This window comes from Falco cherrug, chromosome 6 (genome assembly GCF_023634085.1).
Source record: "Falco cherrug isolate bFalChe1 chromosome 6, bFalChe1.pri, whole genome shotgun sequence".
NCBI classification, from domain to species: Eukaryota; Metazoa; Chordata; class Aves; order Falconiformes; family Falconidae; genus Falco; species Falco cherrug.
The window spans coordinates 26,804,672-26,816,904 of record NC_073702.1 but is presented as its reverse complement, the minus strand read 5'-3'; the positions used below and the strand labels follow the sequence as shown (position 1 = coordinate 26,816,904).

At 44.4% G+C, this 12,233-nt stretch overlaps 1 protein-coding gene across 1 annotated transcript; it reads left to right on the top strand.

Annotated features, from left to right (window-relative positions):
* Positions 1-5,600: 5,600 nt before the first annotated feature.
* On the top strand, positions 5,601-12,032 carry CMPK2 (cytidine/uridine monophosphate kinase 2). The gene is made up of 5 exons (XM_055714768.1): positions 5,601-5,890; positions 6,004-6,118; positions 6,911-7,112; positions 8,375-8,608; positions 11,861-12,032. The coding sequence occupies exons 1-5, from the start codon at positions 5,795-5,797 to the stop codon at positions 11,979-11,981; spliced, it is 768 nt and encodes a 255-aa protein (XP_055570743.1). The 5' UTR covers positions 5,601-5,794; the 3' UTR covers positions 11,982-12,032.
* The last annotated feature ends 201 nt before the right edge of the window (positions 12,033-12,233 follow it).

Sequence of the window (12,233 nt, the reverse complement as noted above, 5' to 3'; positions counted from 1 at the left end):
GGGTGAGCAGGTGGCACAGCTGAGCACTCCCCGCACACCGCTTTTGATGAGCGTGAGCTCGGTGGCTTCAGTTCTTCTGGTCACAACCGCTGTGGCTCGTGAAGCGGGGGGAAAGCTGAGCTTGTGCAACTGTGCTGCATCCTGCGGCATCCTCCTCAGACACAGCCACGAGCTCCTGGAAGTTTAAACGGGTTTGCATTGCAGAGCAGTCCAGGTTAGGGAGCCTGAGAACTTCAGATTCATGAAAAGAAAATGTTTGAAGGTTCTTTAAGTCTTGGTCCCCAATACTGCCTAAAGCACCGCGAGCAAAGTTACTGCACCAAGCTGAATATACAGTTAGCCTTTACAGGAGGAAAAGTTGGCAGCTGCCTGAGCTGACATGGGTGAGAGAGATGGCTGCCCCCTCATGTGGACACCAGGACAGATCAGTACCAAGCTGCCAGTTGTCATATTCCTCAGTTCCTTGTTGGCACAACAGCTACTGCTGGAGAAGGAGCACCTCCATCATAGCACCAGTTGCTATCTGCAGTCCTCCAGGTCCTACACGGCTTTCAGCCTCACACTGCCTTCAGTCAGTCTCCTCATTCTTGCGTGCGCGGTTTAGCGTTGCCACTGCTGCCAAGGTACGGAGCCATACTCAGATCTCAGCACCTACCAACTACATGTTGGCTACAGCAGGCTTAAACTGGAGCTTCACTCGCTTCCATTAACTGACAGAACTGCTAATGTAGCAGGACATTCTTAAAGACAATTGCAACACTTCTTTTTTTCTTCTACATCTCAAGAAATATTGTGTTGTGTCTCAGTATATACATATGTGCATACATATATATATGTATGTATGCCATCGAGCTCACAATCTCTGCATATAGCTTTGCACAGAGATCTTATTGCAGGTGAAAAAGTATCATTTATCTTACCTTGTCTCAGAAACGTCCCTAACTTTCTGAAAGTTTGGGAATCGCAGAAGATTCACTGAGGCTGGCACAGTGACCTAGACCTCAGCCCTGAGCTTGTTGCCTAGTGCCTTAGTTGGATGGGAAAAATAGGTTCAAAATACTTTCCTAAAGCAGGAAATCAGTAAAAATTCCTAAATCACTAAAAATCTTTGATGAATACTAATTTTGCTCAACAAGAGACATCTGATACACAAACACTCCAAAAGCATGTCAGAAGAGTGCTGCTCAGTGATTCAGTAAACCAAAACATTAACATTTGAACTGTTTTTCTTTGAAAGGGAAAGTCTCTGTTTCAAGGATCAAACCATGCAGGGAACCTAACACTCAAGCTTACTCAAAACTTCCTGTTCTCTGTAGTTTTATCTATCCTTTCTTAGAAAATGGCAGTTATAAAAACCCTCTTTTTTTTTTTTCTCCCTCAACTAAGTATGTCTTCAGATTACACTCTCTGCATTACTGTAAAGCCCCACAAAGTAAACTCAGACCAGGATGGGCCCCCCTACAGATGTACAAATCCTAGCAGTAACAAGAAAGACTCACATTTTACTTCCCAAACTGTTCTAGCTCACAGGCTCTATGGTGAGACCTACAAGAAAACATAAATATGCATTGTTATACACTAGCTTTGGATCTACAAGAAATGTTGCAAGCAGGAACTGTAATGAAAATTTCTGTCCTGGAGTCTTCTAGAAGAGGCTCAGAAAAGCATGATTTTCCTTGAAAGTGGTAGGAAGTCTGATTCCTTCCCTTTCTTTCCCATAGAAGTCATCTTACAGTGGCACGATGGAGTCCCAGCACTCAAAATGTTTCAGTTCTGCAAATCTGCACTGAAAAACCTTTTAAAGATAAATATAATTTTTCAAAAATGGTTGAATAATGTTATTAATGGTGCACTGGGTGGTACATAGGTGCACAACTAGCACGGAAGAATCCACTGGATAAATATGGATAATGCTGTTGTGCTCCCTAGTTGCTAGGAAAGCAAAACTTTAGAACAATGATATATTGTTTATGTAAATAATGTATTTTTATTTATTTAAATGAAGAGATTGCTTTCTCCAGTGTGGCTAGTTGGCAGTTCTAGTCAAACAGTGTCTTCCCTGGGAAAAGCAAATTACTGACATGAACTTGTAACATAAATGAGGTTAAAGAAGGAGTCATTATCAAGTCACCTGTGAGGACTAGAAATGGTCCAAGGACAACCAGGGAAGTCATGCAACAGCAGATGTAGTTTTTAGCGTTTGATAAGTGTATTACTTCTTGCTCCACTCCCAGCTGGAAATGATCTCTTCCCTGCTGCATCTGCAGCACCATAAATGGGGGTTTGTCAAGGGCCTTGTAATTGCAGTGACTCATTCTTCCTTGGGATGCAAGAATCCAAAGGGTGTCACTGAAATCACCAAATAGAAAATTAAAACCCACATGCAATTAAGTTATGAAATGCATGTGAAACACACAATATAAATATAGACACAGATTAGGTGTGTTTGAAAGAAGTCCGCCATGGGCCTTTGATGGTATATATGTGATCTCCAGCTCAGGAAGTATTTAAACAGATGACTCTTAGAATATGGGAAAAGATCATAGAATTATAGCATACCAGGTTGGAAGGCACCTCAAGGATCTTCTGGTCCAACATTTCTTGGCAAAAAGATGTTGGGAGGGGTTCCTTCTATGTCCTTTCCTTACTCTTCTCCAAACATCTGGCACTGGCCACTGGCACAAGCAGAACAGGAGAGAGTCTTTTGTCCTGACACTGTACTAACTTCTGTGTTCTTTTGGTCTTATCCCCAGAGCTTTGTCTTTACCGGAGGGCCCTTTACTAGTGTCCTTTAAAGTTTATTCTGCATGAAAACAGCTGTGTTCTATTTGCATGTATTTTATGTACCTACGCATTTCATGAGCCTTCAACTGAAGTAATTCCTGCCTGTGTCTCAGACAGCTGTTCATCTACAGTACAGGGCTGTGCACTTAGATATACTTCTAAAGCTATGGATTCATTCATTTTCAGGTTGTTTTTTCTCTTTTTCCACTTTGGTCAAATGAAAAACATTTTGAATGGTCCTACAGCTTCTTGTTATGCCTGTATCTCAAGCACAGTGAGCCCTCAAAGATCTCAAGAGGCTCCAGAACAGTGTTTTTCATATAATTAGCATATTTGCTCTTCAACATAATTTAATATTATACAGACATCAAAATGATAAAGGTCCTTGTGAAGAAACTGAGTACTTACTGTAAGTTAATTTCAAAACATATTCATGCTCTCTACACTGGTTTTAAATACAAAGACCTGTCTTGGACATAAAAAGCAATTCTTCCTATAATTTTACCTGAACTCTTTCTGTATCATCTGGTGGGAAAGACCTAAAATCTTGCAAGAAGATATTTTTAAATAATTAGCAAGGAGGACAGACATCACATGCCTATTATAAATGATCTCATAAGCATATTATAAAAGAGGTTGGAAGCACCACCAGCTTGGCTCAAGAAAGCTTGTAAACAAGGTTTTATCAAAGTAGTGAGAGGGGAAAAGGAAAAACGAAAGTAAGCTCTTTCTGTTTAGTTAGCAGGGAAGGGAAAAGTAACAGTGTATCAGGAAAACAGAAACAGAAGAACAAGAGGACACACAGGTCAGTGCGGGACGCTGCCATCCTTTCAAGTGCTTTTGAAATGAAATGTGGCTGCAAGTCAATGACCTAAAAAAAAATAAGTGAACAGAAATGTGGTAAATAAGCTTCAGTGTAGAAAAAAGGGAAGGTAATACATGCAGGAAAGAATAACTGAAACCTTTAATAGCTGACACTGAGCTCAGTAGTAGCACTAAGTTCTCAGGAAAGAGATCTGGGAGTCACTTTTACTACCCCTCTGAAATCAATGGCTCTGTGAGAGGCAGTAGCAAAAAGAGACAACAAAAAGCTTGGTTATCATCCAGAAAGGTACTGAGAACAAGGCAGATGGCATTATTTGCTGTTCTGTGAAACTTTGGTGCGTGCAGCCATAGCTTGGCTAGTGGTACTGTTCAGCTCTCCACATCTTGGCAGGACCTTATGGAATTAAAGACACTATCCCCGTATCTAAATGATCAGGGGGATGAAGCAGTTGCCTCAGAAGAGGTGGGGGCTCTCATTTCTGACATGAAAAAGCTGAAGGGGGGAAATCTGAGTGAGCTTTACAAAATCATGACGGTGATAAATAAGCTGAATGTTGAACTGTTATTCACCAAAGTCAGTAGTATTACTGGAAGGGGCACTTGTTGAAACAAGTAGGATATGAATTTAAAACTTATAAAAGAAAACTGGTTTATGCAACAGATGCATTGATGGAATTTAAGACCACAGGGGCTTGTGGAGGTAGACTGTACCGTAGAGTCAAAAGGGGATTTAAACAGAGGTTTAACAAGGGTCCATAAATAGGTGTTAAAAGGAAGAGATGAGGATGTGCTGTCTAACATTCTAATTCAGTGACTGGACGCTGGATGAACACAAGGGCTAGGAGCAGGCACCATGGATAAGCCAGGCTTATGCACAGCATGTCATTCTACCAGACATAATATTGGGCAAGAAGAGTCACTACTCTGACTCAGTAGTGCATATTATTATGTTTCTAAAATTACCATCTATTTGTTTCTTGTATAATGAACGATGTTTCACTTTGTGTCTTTTGGCACCCATACCCAGCTGCCATAGCCATGTGTTTGAGTGATGTGGAACAACACAGGAGTTCTCAGGTATGAAAAAGGGCATGTTTCACCTTAAAATAAAGTCAGTTTTGGTACCAGCTGCTGAGACTGTATTGAAGAGCCTCCAGAGCTGTATTCCCAGTTCCTGCTGTGGCTCAGCCTTCCAGCAGCTTCCTCAGCATGGGTAGTTCCCAACTAGTACAGCTATCTTTAGCTAACTGGTACTGTCTACCAGCTGCTCCCCTCTCCCTGCAGATACACCAAGCAAAAGATATTTGTGCAGCTTGTTTGAGCTGACCAGAGGAAGACATCAAGTGTCTGAGGGATTTCTTATAGAGTGTGCTTGCTTGCAGAGTATATTCTTTCAGAAGATGCACCAGAAGTTTAACTTTAGATTAACTGAGAGTTTTTCAACTATTGAAAAGGAGAAATAAGATTCTGCAGAGGTGCAGATTCTCCTTCATTTCAGGTTACAAATTTTGAAAACTCAAAATCCACATTTTGGGCAACATTACTCGTAGCAGCTGACATGGGACTAAGTGTGCGTTGCAGCTATTTGCAGTGCTTCTGGTTCCTGCCCCTGAGCCGATGAAAGCTGAAATTGGCCATCACAAAGTTATGGAAACACTGCAGGCTTGGGAAAGTCTGTTGTACTTCCAAAATTATTTGAGTCCGTTGGTCTTGTTATAAAGCTATTGAGTAACAGAATAATGGGAATAAGTTACCGATGTGTCCCGACAGCTCGGTGCTACTTGGGCACTGCAACACAGAAAACCAGTTCAGTGTGGTTTATGCCTTGCTTATCTCTTTGGCCGAGTCCGAAGCAGCGGAGTGTATTTGTGTTGCCTTTTTTTTTTTTATTATTTATTTTGGAGAACGCCAGGATTTAGCCGTGGGAGGGGCTGGCAGACCGAATCCTGGGGCTAAGACCTTAGCTTTCACTTTCTTTTCCAGCCCGTCCTTGCACGGAGCCATTTCCCGCGGGGACCGCGCCCGTTCACCCCAGCGCCGCTGCGGCGGGGCGGGGGTGCCGCAGAAAGCCCTCCCCGCCCGGAGCGGCCCCTGCCTGCCGGGCCTTCGCCGGTAGCCAGGCTCTCTCCCTGCCGGCGGGGCTGGTTTCGTTTCCCTCCGGCTCCTCCTCCCGGCTACGGCAGCGATGCTGCGGCGCTGCGCCCCGCTCCCGCCTGTCCCGCAGCCCCTGCGCCGCATCCTGCCGTCCGCCGCCCCCGCCGTCCGGCAGCGCCTGCGGGAGGTGAGCGCCCGCCGGGGCCGCCCGCAGCGCTGCGGGAGCGGGGTCCGCGCCCCGGCGCCTCCAGCTGCGGGGCCGTGCGGCGGGCGGGTGTGAAGGGTCACATCTCTTTGCAGTGCGCGGCGCGGATCCCGGAGGCTGGAGCGCTGCTCGACCTGCTGGAGAAATGCCCGGAGCGCCAGCAGAAGGGAGGTTTTCCCGTCGTAGTCTTTGAGGGGCTGGATGCCACAGGTAAGGGCAGTGTGTGGTTGAAGAAACACGGATGAGAAATTGTTGGAAAGAGCGAGCGCTAGGGCTTTCAGCCAGGCGTAAGGCTTAAAAAGTCAAAAAATCCTGGAAACCTGTGACAGATTTGAAGGAATTAGGAATTAGAAATACCAGTCTGTCTTCTCTTGTAAGAGATCAAACAGTCTGTGCTAATTTTCATTCAGTGGATGAATTCTTTATCTACATAAATGAAAGAATACACAGAGTGCTGGAAATTACATTTCTTGTGCAGGTGATGAAATACGCTTTTACCGGAGAGTTTTCAAATAAATGAACTGAAGTAGTGGTAGACTGGGAAACTGGAAGCAGTTTGGCTCAGGGAGAAGTGTTAGCTGCCTCTGGATAGCTTTGTTTTCTGACTTATAAGTTAAGGATAAATTAAAATCCCCTCTAAAAAGAAAGTACTGGCGGACAGCATGGTGACATCCACATGAACTGTGACCTAGAAAAATATTGTAGATGCATATATAGGGAAATTGTCTTGCACTTAATGCATTTAAGGCAGCGAAGACCTAAAGCTGGCAAGAGTGAGGGGTGGAAGGTGTTGAGAATAGGAAGTGGAGTAGGTCCTGCAACAATTCCTGCAACTAAACTCAGAATAATTTCCCGCTGAAAACATTATCGCAAGATACTCTGGTTACATAGGTGTCAGAACATGTGCTCTGAGTGAATGGATAGGAGCAGTTTTCAGTTTTTAAAACTCAGCTGTACCTGTGCATAATGTAACAAATATTTCCTTATGTAAATGAAATGCAGGCAAAACCACCGTAACCCAGTCAGTTAAGGACACCCTGAATGGCATCCTGCTAAGGTCCCCACCAGATTGCATCAGCCAGTGGAGGACAGTGTTTGATGATGAGCCAGAGTCCATTAAAAGAGCATTTTATGCTGCGGGCAACTACATTCTTGCTTCAGAAATAGCAAAAGCATCCACTCAAGCACCTGTGATCATAGACAGGTTTGTATATTTAAGAAGTCCTCTTATATCAGTGCCATCATATAGTTGTTCGGTGTTACAAGCAGCAGTTACCAATCATAGTCTCTGGGTTTCCTCTTCTTTTCTTTTTTCTTTTCTTTTTTCTTTTCTTTTCGTTTTTCTTTTCCTCTCCTCTCCTCTCCTCTCCTCTCCTCTCCTCTCCTCTCCTCTCCTCTCCTCTCCTCTCCTTTTTTCTTTTCTTTTTTTTTGGAAGCGCTACTTTGCATATAGTCAGATAAATATTAAATCTTCTAGAGAGAAATACTTCTAAATAACAGTAAGATGGGGGACTTCCATCTGTGTGATACTCATAACTGGCTTTAAGACACATGGAAAGTCTTACGTCTTCTGTTAGGAATAAGTGGAGGCATGGACTGTGCAGCCCAAGACAAACTAGGGCTCTGTGACCTGCAGAGAATGAGGGCTGCTGATGCCCTATCTCTAAGAGGCATCTGAGGTATGAATGGATTAGAAGGACTGAGTTTTAGGTAGACTTACTCCTTGACAATGTAAAGCCAGAAATATACTTCCCACTTTTTTGGCTTTGTTTATGTCGTTTCTTGTTTTCACCAGCCGTGTAGGCAGCTTTCAGTATTACTCTTGCTAAAGTAAGTTTAGATGCACTTTGAAATCTCTGGCTTATTTCAGTACATGTACTTTAACCTCCTGCACAGCACACACACACGGAAGCTGTGTGTGTGAGTGCTAGTTTCAACCAGCCACAAAACCACTGAAATAAATAAAATACAGTGCCTCAGAGTGGTGGGAATGCTAAATGCAAGTGGAATGCATAACCGTTAGCAAAGTCTGTCTTCATTCACATGTGGTTGAAGACTGCATGTTCTCTACCAAATCTGTTGCATGAAGTAGGATAGGAACCACAAAAAAGGGACGAGAATATTGGATTTTGCCATATAATGTAACTCTTCTTTTGACCTCTCTCACTAGATGAGAAGACTTTTCTTTTGATAGGAATAATTGGAACACTCTTTGCATAATGTGTAGCTTCTGCCATATGTTTTAGTTAATATTTCACAGTAATGCTGAGTACTGTGTTGCATATTACCGCTCTGTTAAGAAATAATGGATGGCAGAGAACTGTTCTTTACATTTCCCTTCAAAATCACAGTGTCACCTACCTTGTCATTATTGCACTTGCCATTATAGTGACACCTGTCTTCTATGTTACTGAAGAATTAGTGTCCTCTTTAAAATTTTTCTCTCCATTTATATCTTCCTGACAGATACTGGCACAGCACAGCTGCCTACACAATTGCCACTGAAATAACTGGGGAAGTCCAGGGTCTTCCACCAGCTCATGATGAGGTATACCAGTGGCCTGAAGATCTGCTTAAACCTGATCTTGTTCTTCTCCTGACTGTTGATCCTGAAGAGCGAGTCCGGAGACTTCAGCGTCGGGGGCTGAAGAAAACAAAGGAGGAAGCTGAGCTGGAAACTAACAGTTTGTTTCGCCAAAGGTACACTTTAATGAGGAATAAGAGGATGGAGGCAATCTTGGCTCCTGTCTGATCAGTGGCAAATGTCCCACTCACATTGCTGAGACAAGGCTTTCCTACATCTAAGCTTTTGGGTTGGGGTTTGGGTTCTTTTTGGAAAGGATTCATGGCTGACAAGGAGAGTAAATTCTGTTAGTTCTGACTGAAAGTGTTTGAAAGCCGCAGGTGAAGAACTTCATTCTCCTGCAAAGGAGCTTTGAGTTAAAATACTTGTATTTTGCTATGTGCTACTTTTGTTGTAGCACCTTTGTGGCAGAAGTGGAGGAAGCAGGGCAATAAGCAGGATTGCAACCCTGGCCTTCAGGAAAGCTGACTTTGGCCTCTTCAGGGACCTACTTGGGGGAATCCCATGGATTAGGGCTCTGGAAGGTGAGGGTGTCCAAGAGAGCTGGCTAATATTCAAGCATCACTTCCTCCAAGCTCAGGATAGGTGCACCCTATCAGTAAATAATCAAACGAAAGGGACAGGAGGCCTGCATGAGTGGTTATCAGGAATAGTGGATTCACCAAGGGGAAATCATGCCTGGCCAACTTAATAGCCTTCTCTGATGGAGTGACTGGCTGGGTAGATGAGGGGAGAGCAGTGGATGTTGTCTACCTTGACTTCAGCGAGGCTTCTGACACTGTCTCCCATAACACCCTCATAGCCAAGCTCAGGCAGTGTGGGTGAGATGGGTGGACAGGGGGGTGGGCTGAGAACCGGCTGAGTGGCAGAGCTCAGGGGGTTGTGATCAACAGTGCAGAGTCCTGCTGGAGGCCTGTGGCTCGTGGTGTTCCCAGGGGTCAGTACTGGGTCCAGTCCTGTCCAACTGATTCATCGGTGCCCTGGGTGAAGGGACGGAGTGTCCCCTCAGCACGTTTCCTGGTGACACAGCACTGGGAGGAGTGGCTGAGACCGCAGCAGGCTGCGCTGCCATTCAGCGAGACCTGGGCAGGCTGGGGAGCTGGGCGGAGAGGGACCTCATGGAGTTCAGCAAAGGCAAGTGGAGGGTCCTGCCCCTGGGCAGGAATAACCCCCCGCACCAGTACAGGCTGGGGCTGGCCTGCTGGGAGGCAGCTCTGCGGGGAAGGGCCTGGCAGTGCTGGTGGGCAGCAAGGTGCCCATGGGCCAGCAGTGTGCCCTGGTGGCCAAGGCCAATGGGACCCTGGGGTGCATTAGGAGGAGCACGGCCAGCAGGTCGAGGGAGGTCATTGTCCCCTCTGCTCTGCCCCGGTGAGGCTGCATCTGGGGTGCTGTGTCCAGTTCTGGGCTCCCCAGTTCAAGACTGACTGGAAACTACTGGATAGGGTCCGGTGGAGGGCTAGAAAGGTGATGAAGGTCTGGAGCATCTCCTTTGTGAGGGAAGGCTGAGAGAGCTGGGCCTGTTTAGCCTGGAGAAGACCGAGAGGGGATCTTATCAATGCCTGCAGATATCTTAAGGGCAGGTGTCAAGAGGATGGGGCCGGGCTCTTTTCAGTGCTGCCCAGCAACAGGACAAGGGGCAACGGGCACAAACTGCAACACAGGGAGTTCCACCTGAATATGAGGAAGAACCTTTCCTGTGAGGGTGCCAGAGCCCTGGCACAGGCTGCCCAGAGAGGCTGTGGGGTCTCCTTCTCTGGAGACATTCAAAATCTGCCTGGACATGACTCTGCAACATGCTGTGGGTAAACCTGCTTTAGCAGGGGGTTGGACTAGATGATCTCCAGAGGTGCCTTCCAGCCCTGACCATTCTGTGATTCTGTGTTTCTTTCTTATTGAGGTCATGAAGAAGAGAGACCTACAAATTCCAGAACTGGGAGGCAAGAAGTTGAAACACTTAAATTCCCTGGAAAATTATGGAATTAAGATCCAGATTAAGAGAATAAAATTTAGATGTCCTCTTGTAGATATCTTTAGTTGTGCTAAGTGTGTCAGGTCCCGATATAGTCAGTACATTCAATGGAACCTTCCAGCAGCTTGGAGTTCAGTGATCTAAGTATAACTATCTAGAGCCATTTGATATGATCTCAGACATCTGCGTAAGGCTGGCAGAAGTGATGCAGAACCTGTGGACACTTTCTGGATCAGCAACTGGAAGCTGAATGAGATAGTCCTGAGCATCTCTAGCAGTACTAGATAAATTTGCTTAAGCAACTGAATTGCACCCTAGGCATCCTACGTCAGGGTGTGTTGAATTGCTGTCTAGGCCCCACCAAATGTATCGATTAGATCATCATTGTCTACAGCGGAAACTTAAATACCTAGTGCTCATGTAGATACCTCAGTATAGACACCTGAATGTCAGTGTCCGTATCTACAAATTGCAAAACTGACATCTACCTCTAGGGTTTTAACATTTCTGGTGATCATATACCTTAAAAATATCCATTACTTAATTCTGACAGAAACGCTGTGTGGACACAGGGTTCATATAGTGGGACCTGCAGAGAGATGGGTGGGCTAGGGAGGATGCTGCTATTTAAGAATCTTTTATGTTCCAGTTCTGTTACTTCTTATTTCTGTCAGAAAGCCTTTGGTTATTTCTACTTGTTAATTATGTCAACCTGGATGTGAGAACATCCAGAATCTTGCTTTGTTTGTCTTATGAATCGCAGCCTGAACGTTTGGCATTAGTAATTGTGGGAACATAGAAAATTATATTCACATCCTCATTCATCCTTGCATGCTAAATGCAGGAAGTTCTGAATTGTGAGAAGGCTTATAGTCTGAGTGAGGAGGTTTTCATCCTGTATTTCATCCCAATGTTCATCCGGTTAACAAAGTTGATCAGAGGAAAGGGCTGGACTATGTGCCAACTCTGTAATCCAGTAACTCAAAGCTCAGATCAGTCAGTGAGCACACCTACACAATGCCATGCCATATAGTTCAGAGACACCTTAGTGGGCTTTGAATAAATTAATTCAGGTGTTAGAAGCAGGCTGTCCATTGTACTGCTATACCAGACTGTATCCAGTGCTAAGCTGTAAAGAAAAAAATACTTCAGTGCCATGCCATGTGGATATGGATAGAGTTCTGGGAATCAATGTCAAGGAAACTATGTGCTTTGAGGTTTGCATTTTAATAGTTAACAAATGGTTTTTTGCTTTTTGCAGTAGCTTTCATTCTTAGCATACTAGATTTTTTTCCCTTTGTCTCTGCAGTGCAAACACTTTCTTCCGAGACTGATGGCTAATGCCATTTCATATCCCTGCCATTTGAAGTTTTATTTCTCTTGTTTTGTTTTTAAATAGAGTTGAAGAGTCCTACAGAAGGATGGTGAATCCTGCATGCCAAGAGGTTGATGCCAGTGCCTCCAAGGAAGAGGTTCTCAAGACAGTACTACAACTAATTAGTAAACACTGTGCTTTGTGAAAGCAATTTCTTTGTTATAACAGTTAAAATACACTTTTTAGTGCACTTAAATATTGCCTCTCTGGTTTTGGTACCTGAAAATGCACTGTGATGTATTTTGTCCCACAGAATAATCTTTCTTCTGTCAACAGTAATCTGTGCAGGTTATCTGTTTCTCTGTTGTTTACTGTACTTTTCTGTATAAGGGGAAAATCCCACTCACATCTATTACTGAGAAGTGTAGGTTCGTATTTAAGAGTGCTGATAATATAT

Excerpts from the sequence above, each read along its gene's own strand:
- CMPK2 (XM_055714768.1), top strand. The coding sequence starts at position 5,795 with ATGCTGCGGCGCTGCGCCCCGCTCCCGCCTGTCCCGCAGCCCCTGCGC. Across the intron at positions 5,891-6,003 it reads TCCGGCAGCGCCTGCGGGAG|TGCGCGGCGCGGATCCCGGA; the intron begins GTGAGCGCCCGC and ends ATCTCTTTGCAG. Across the intron at positions 8,609-11,860 it reads AACAGTTTGTTTCGCCAAAG|AGTTGAAGAGTCCTACAGAA; the intron begins GTACACTTTAAT and ends GTTTTTAAATAG.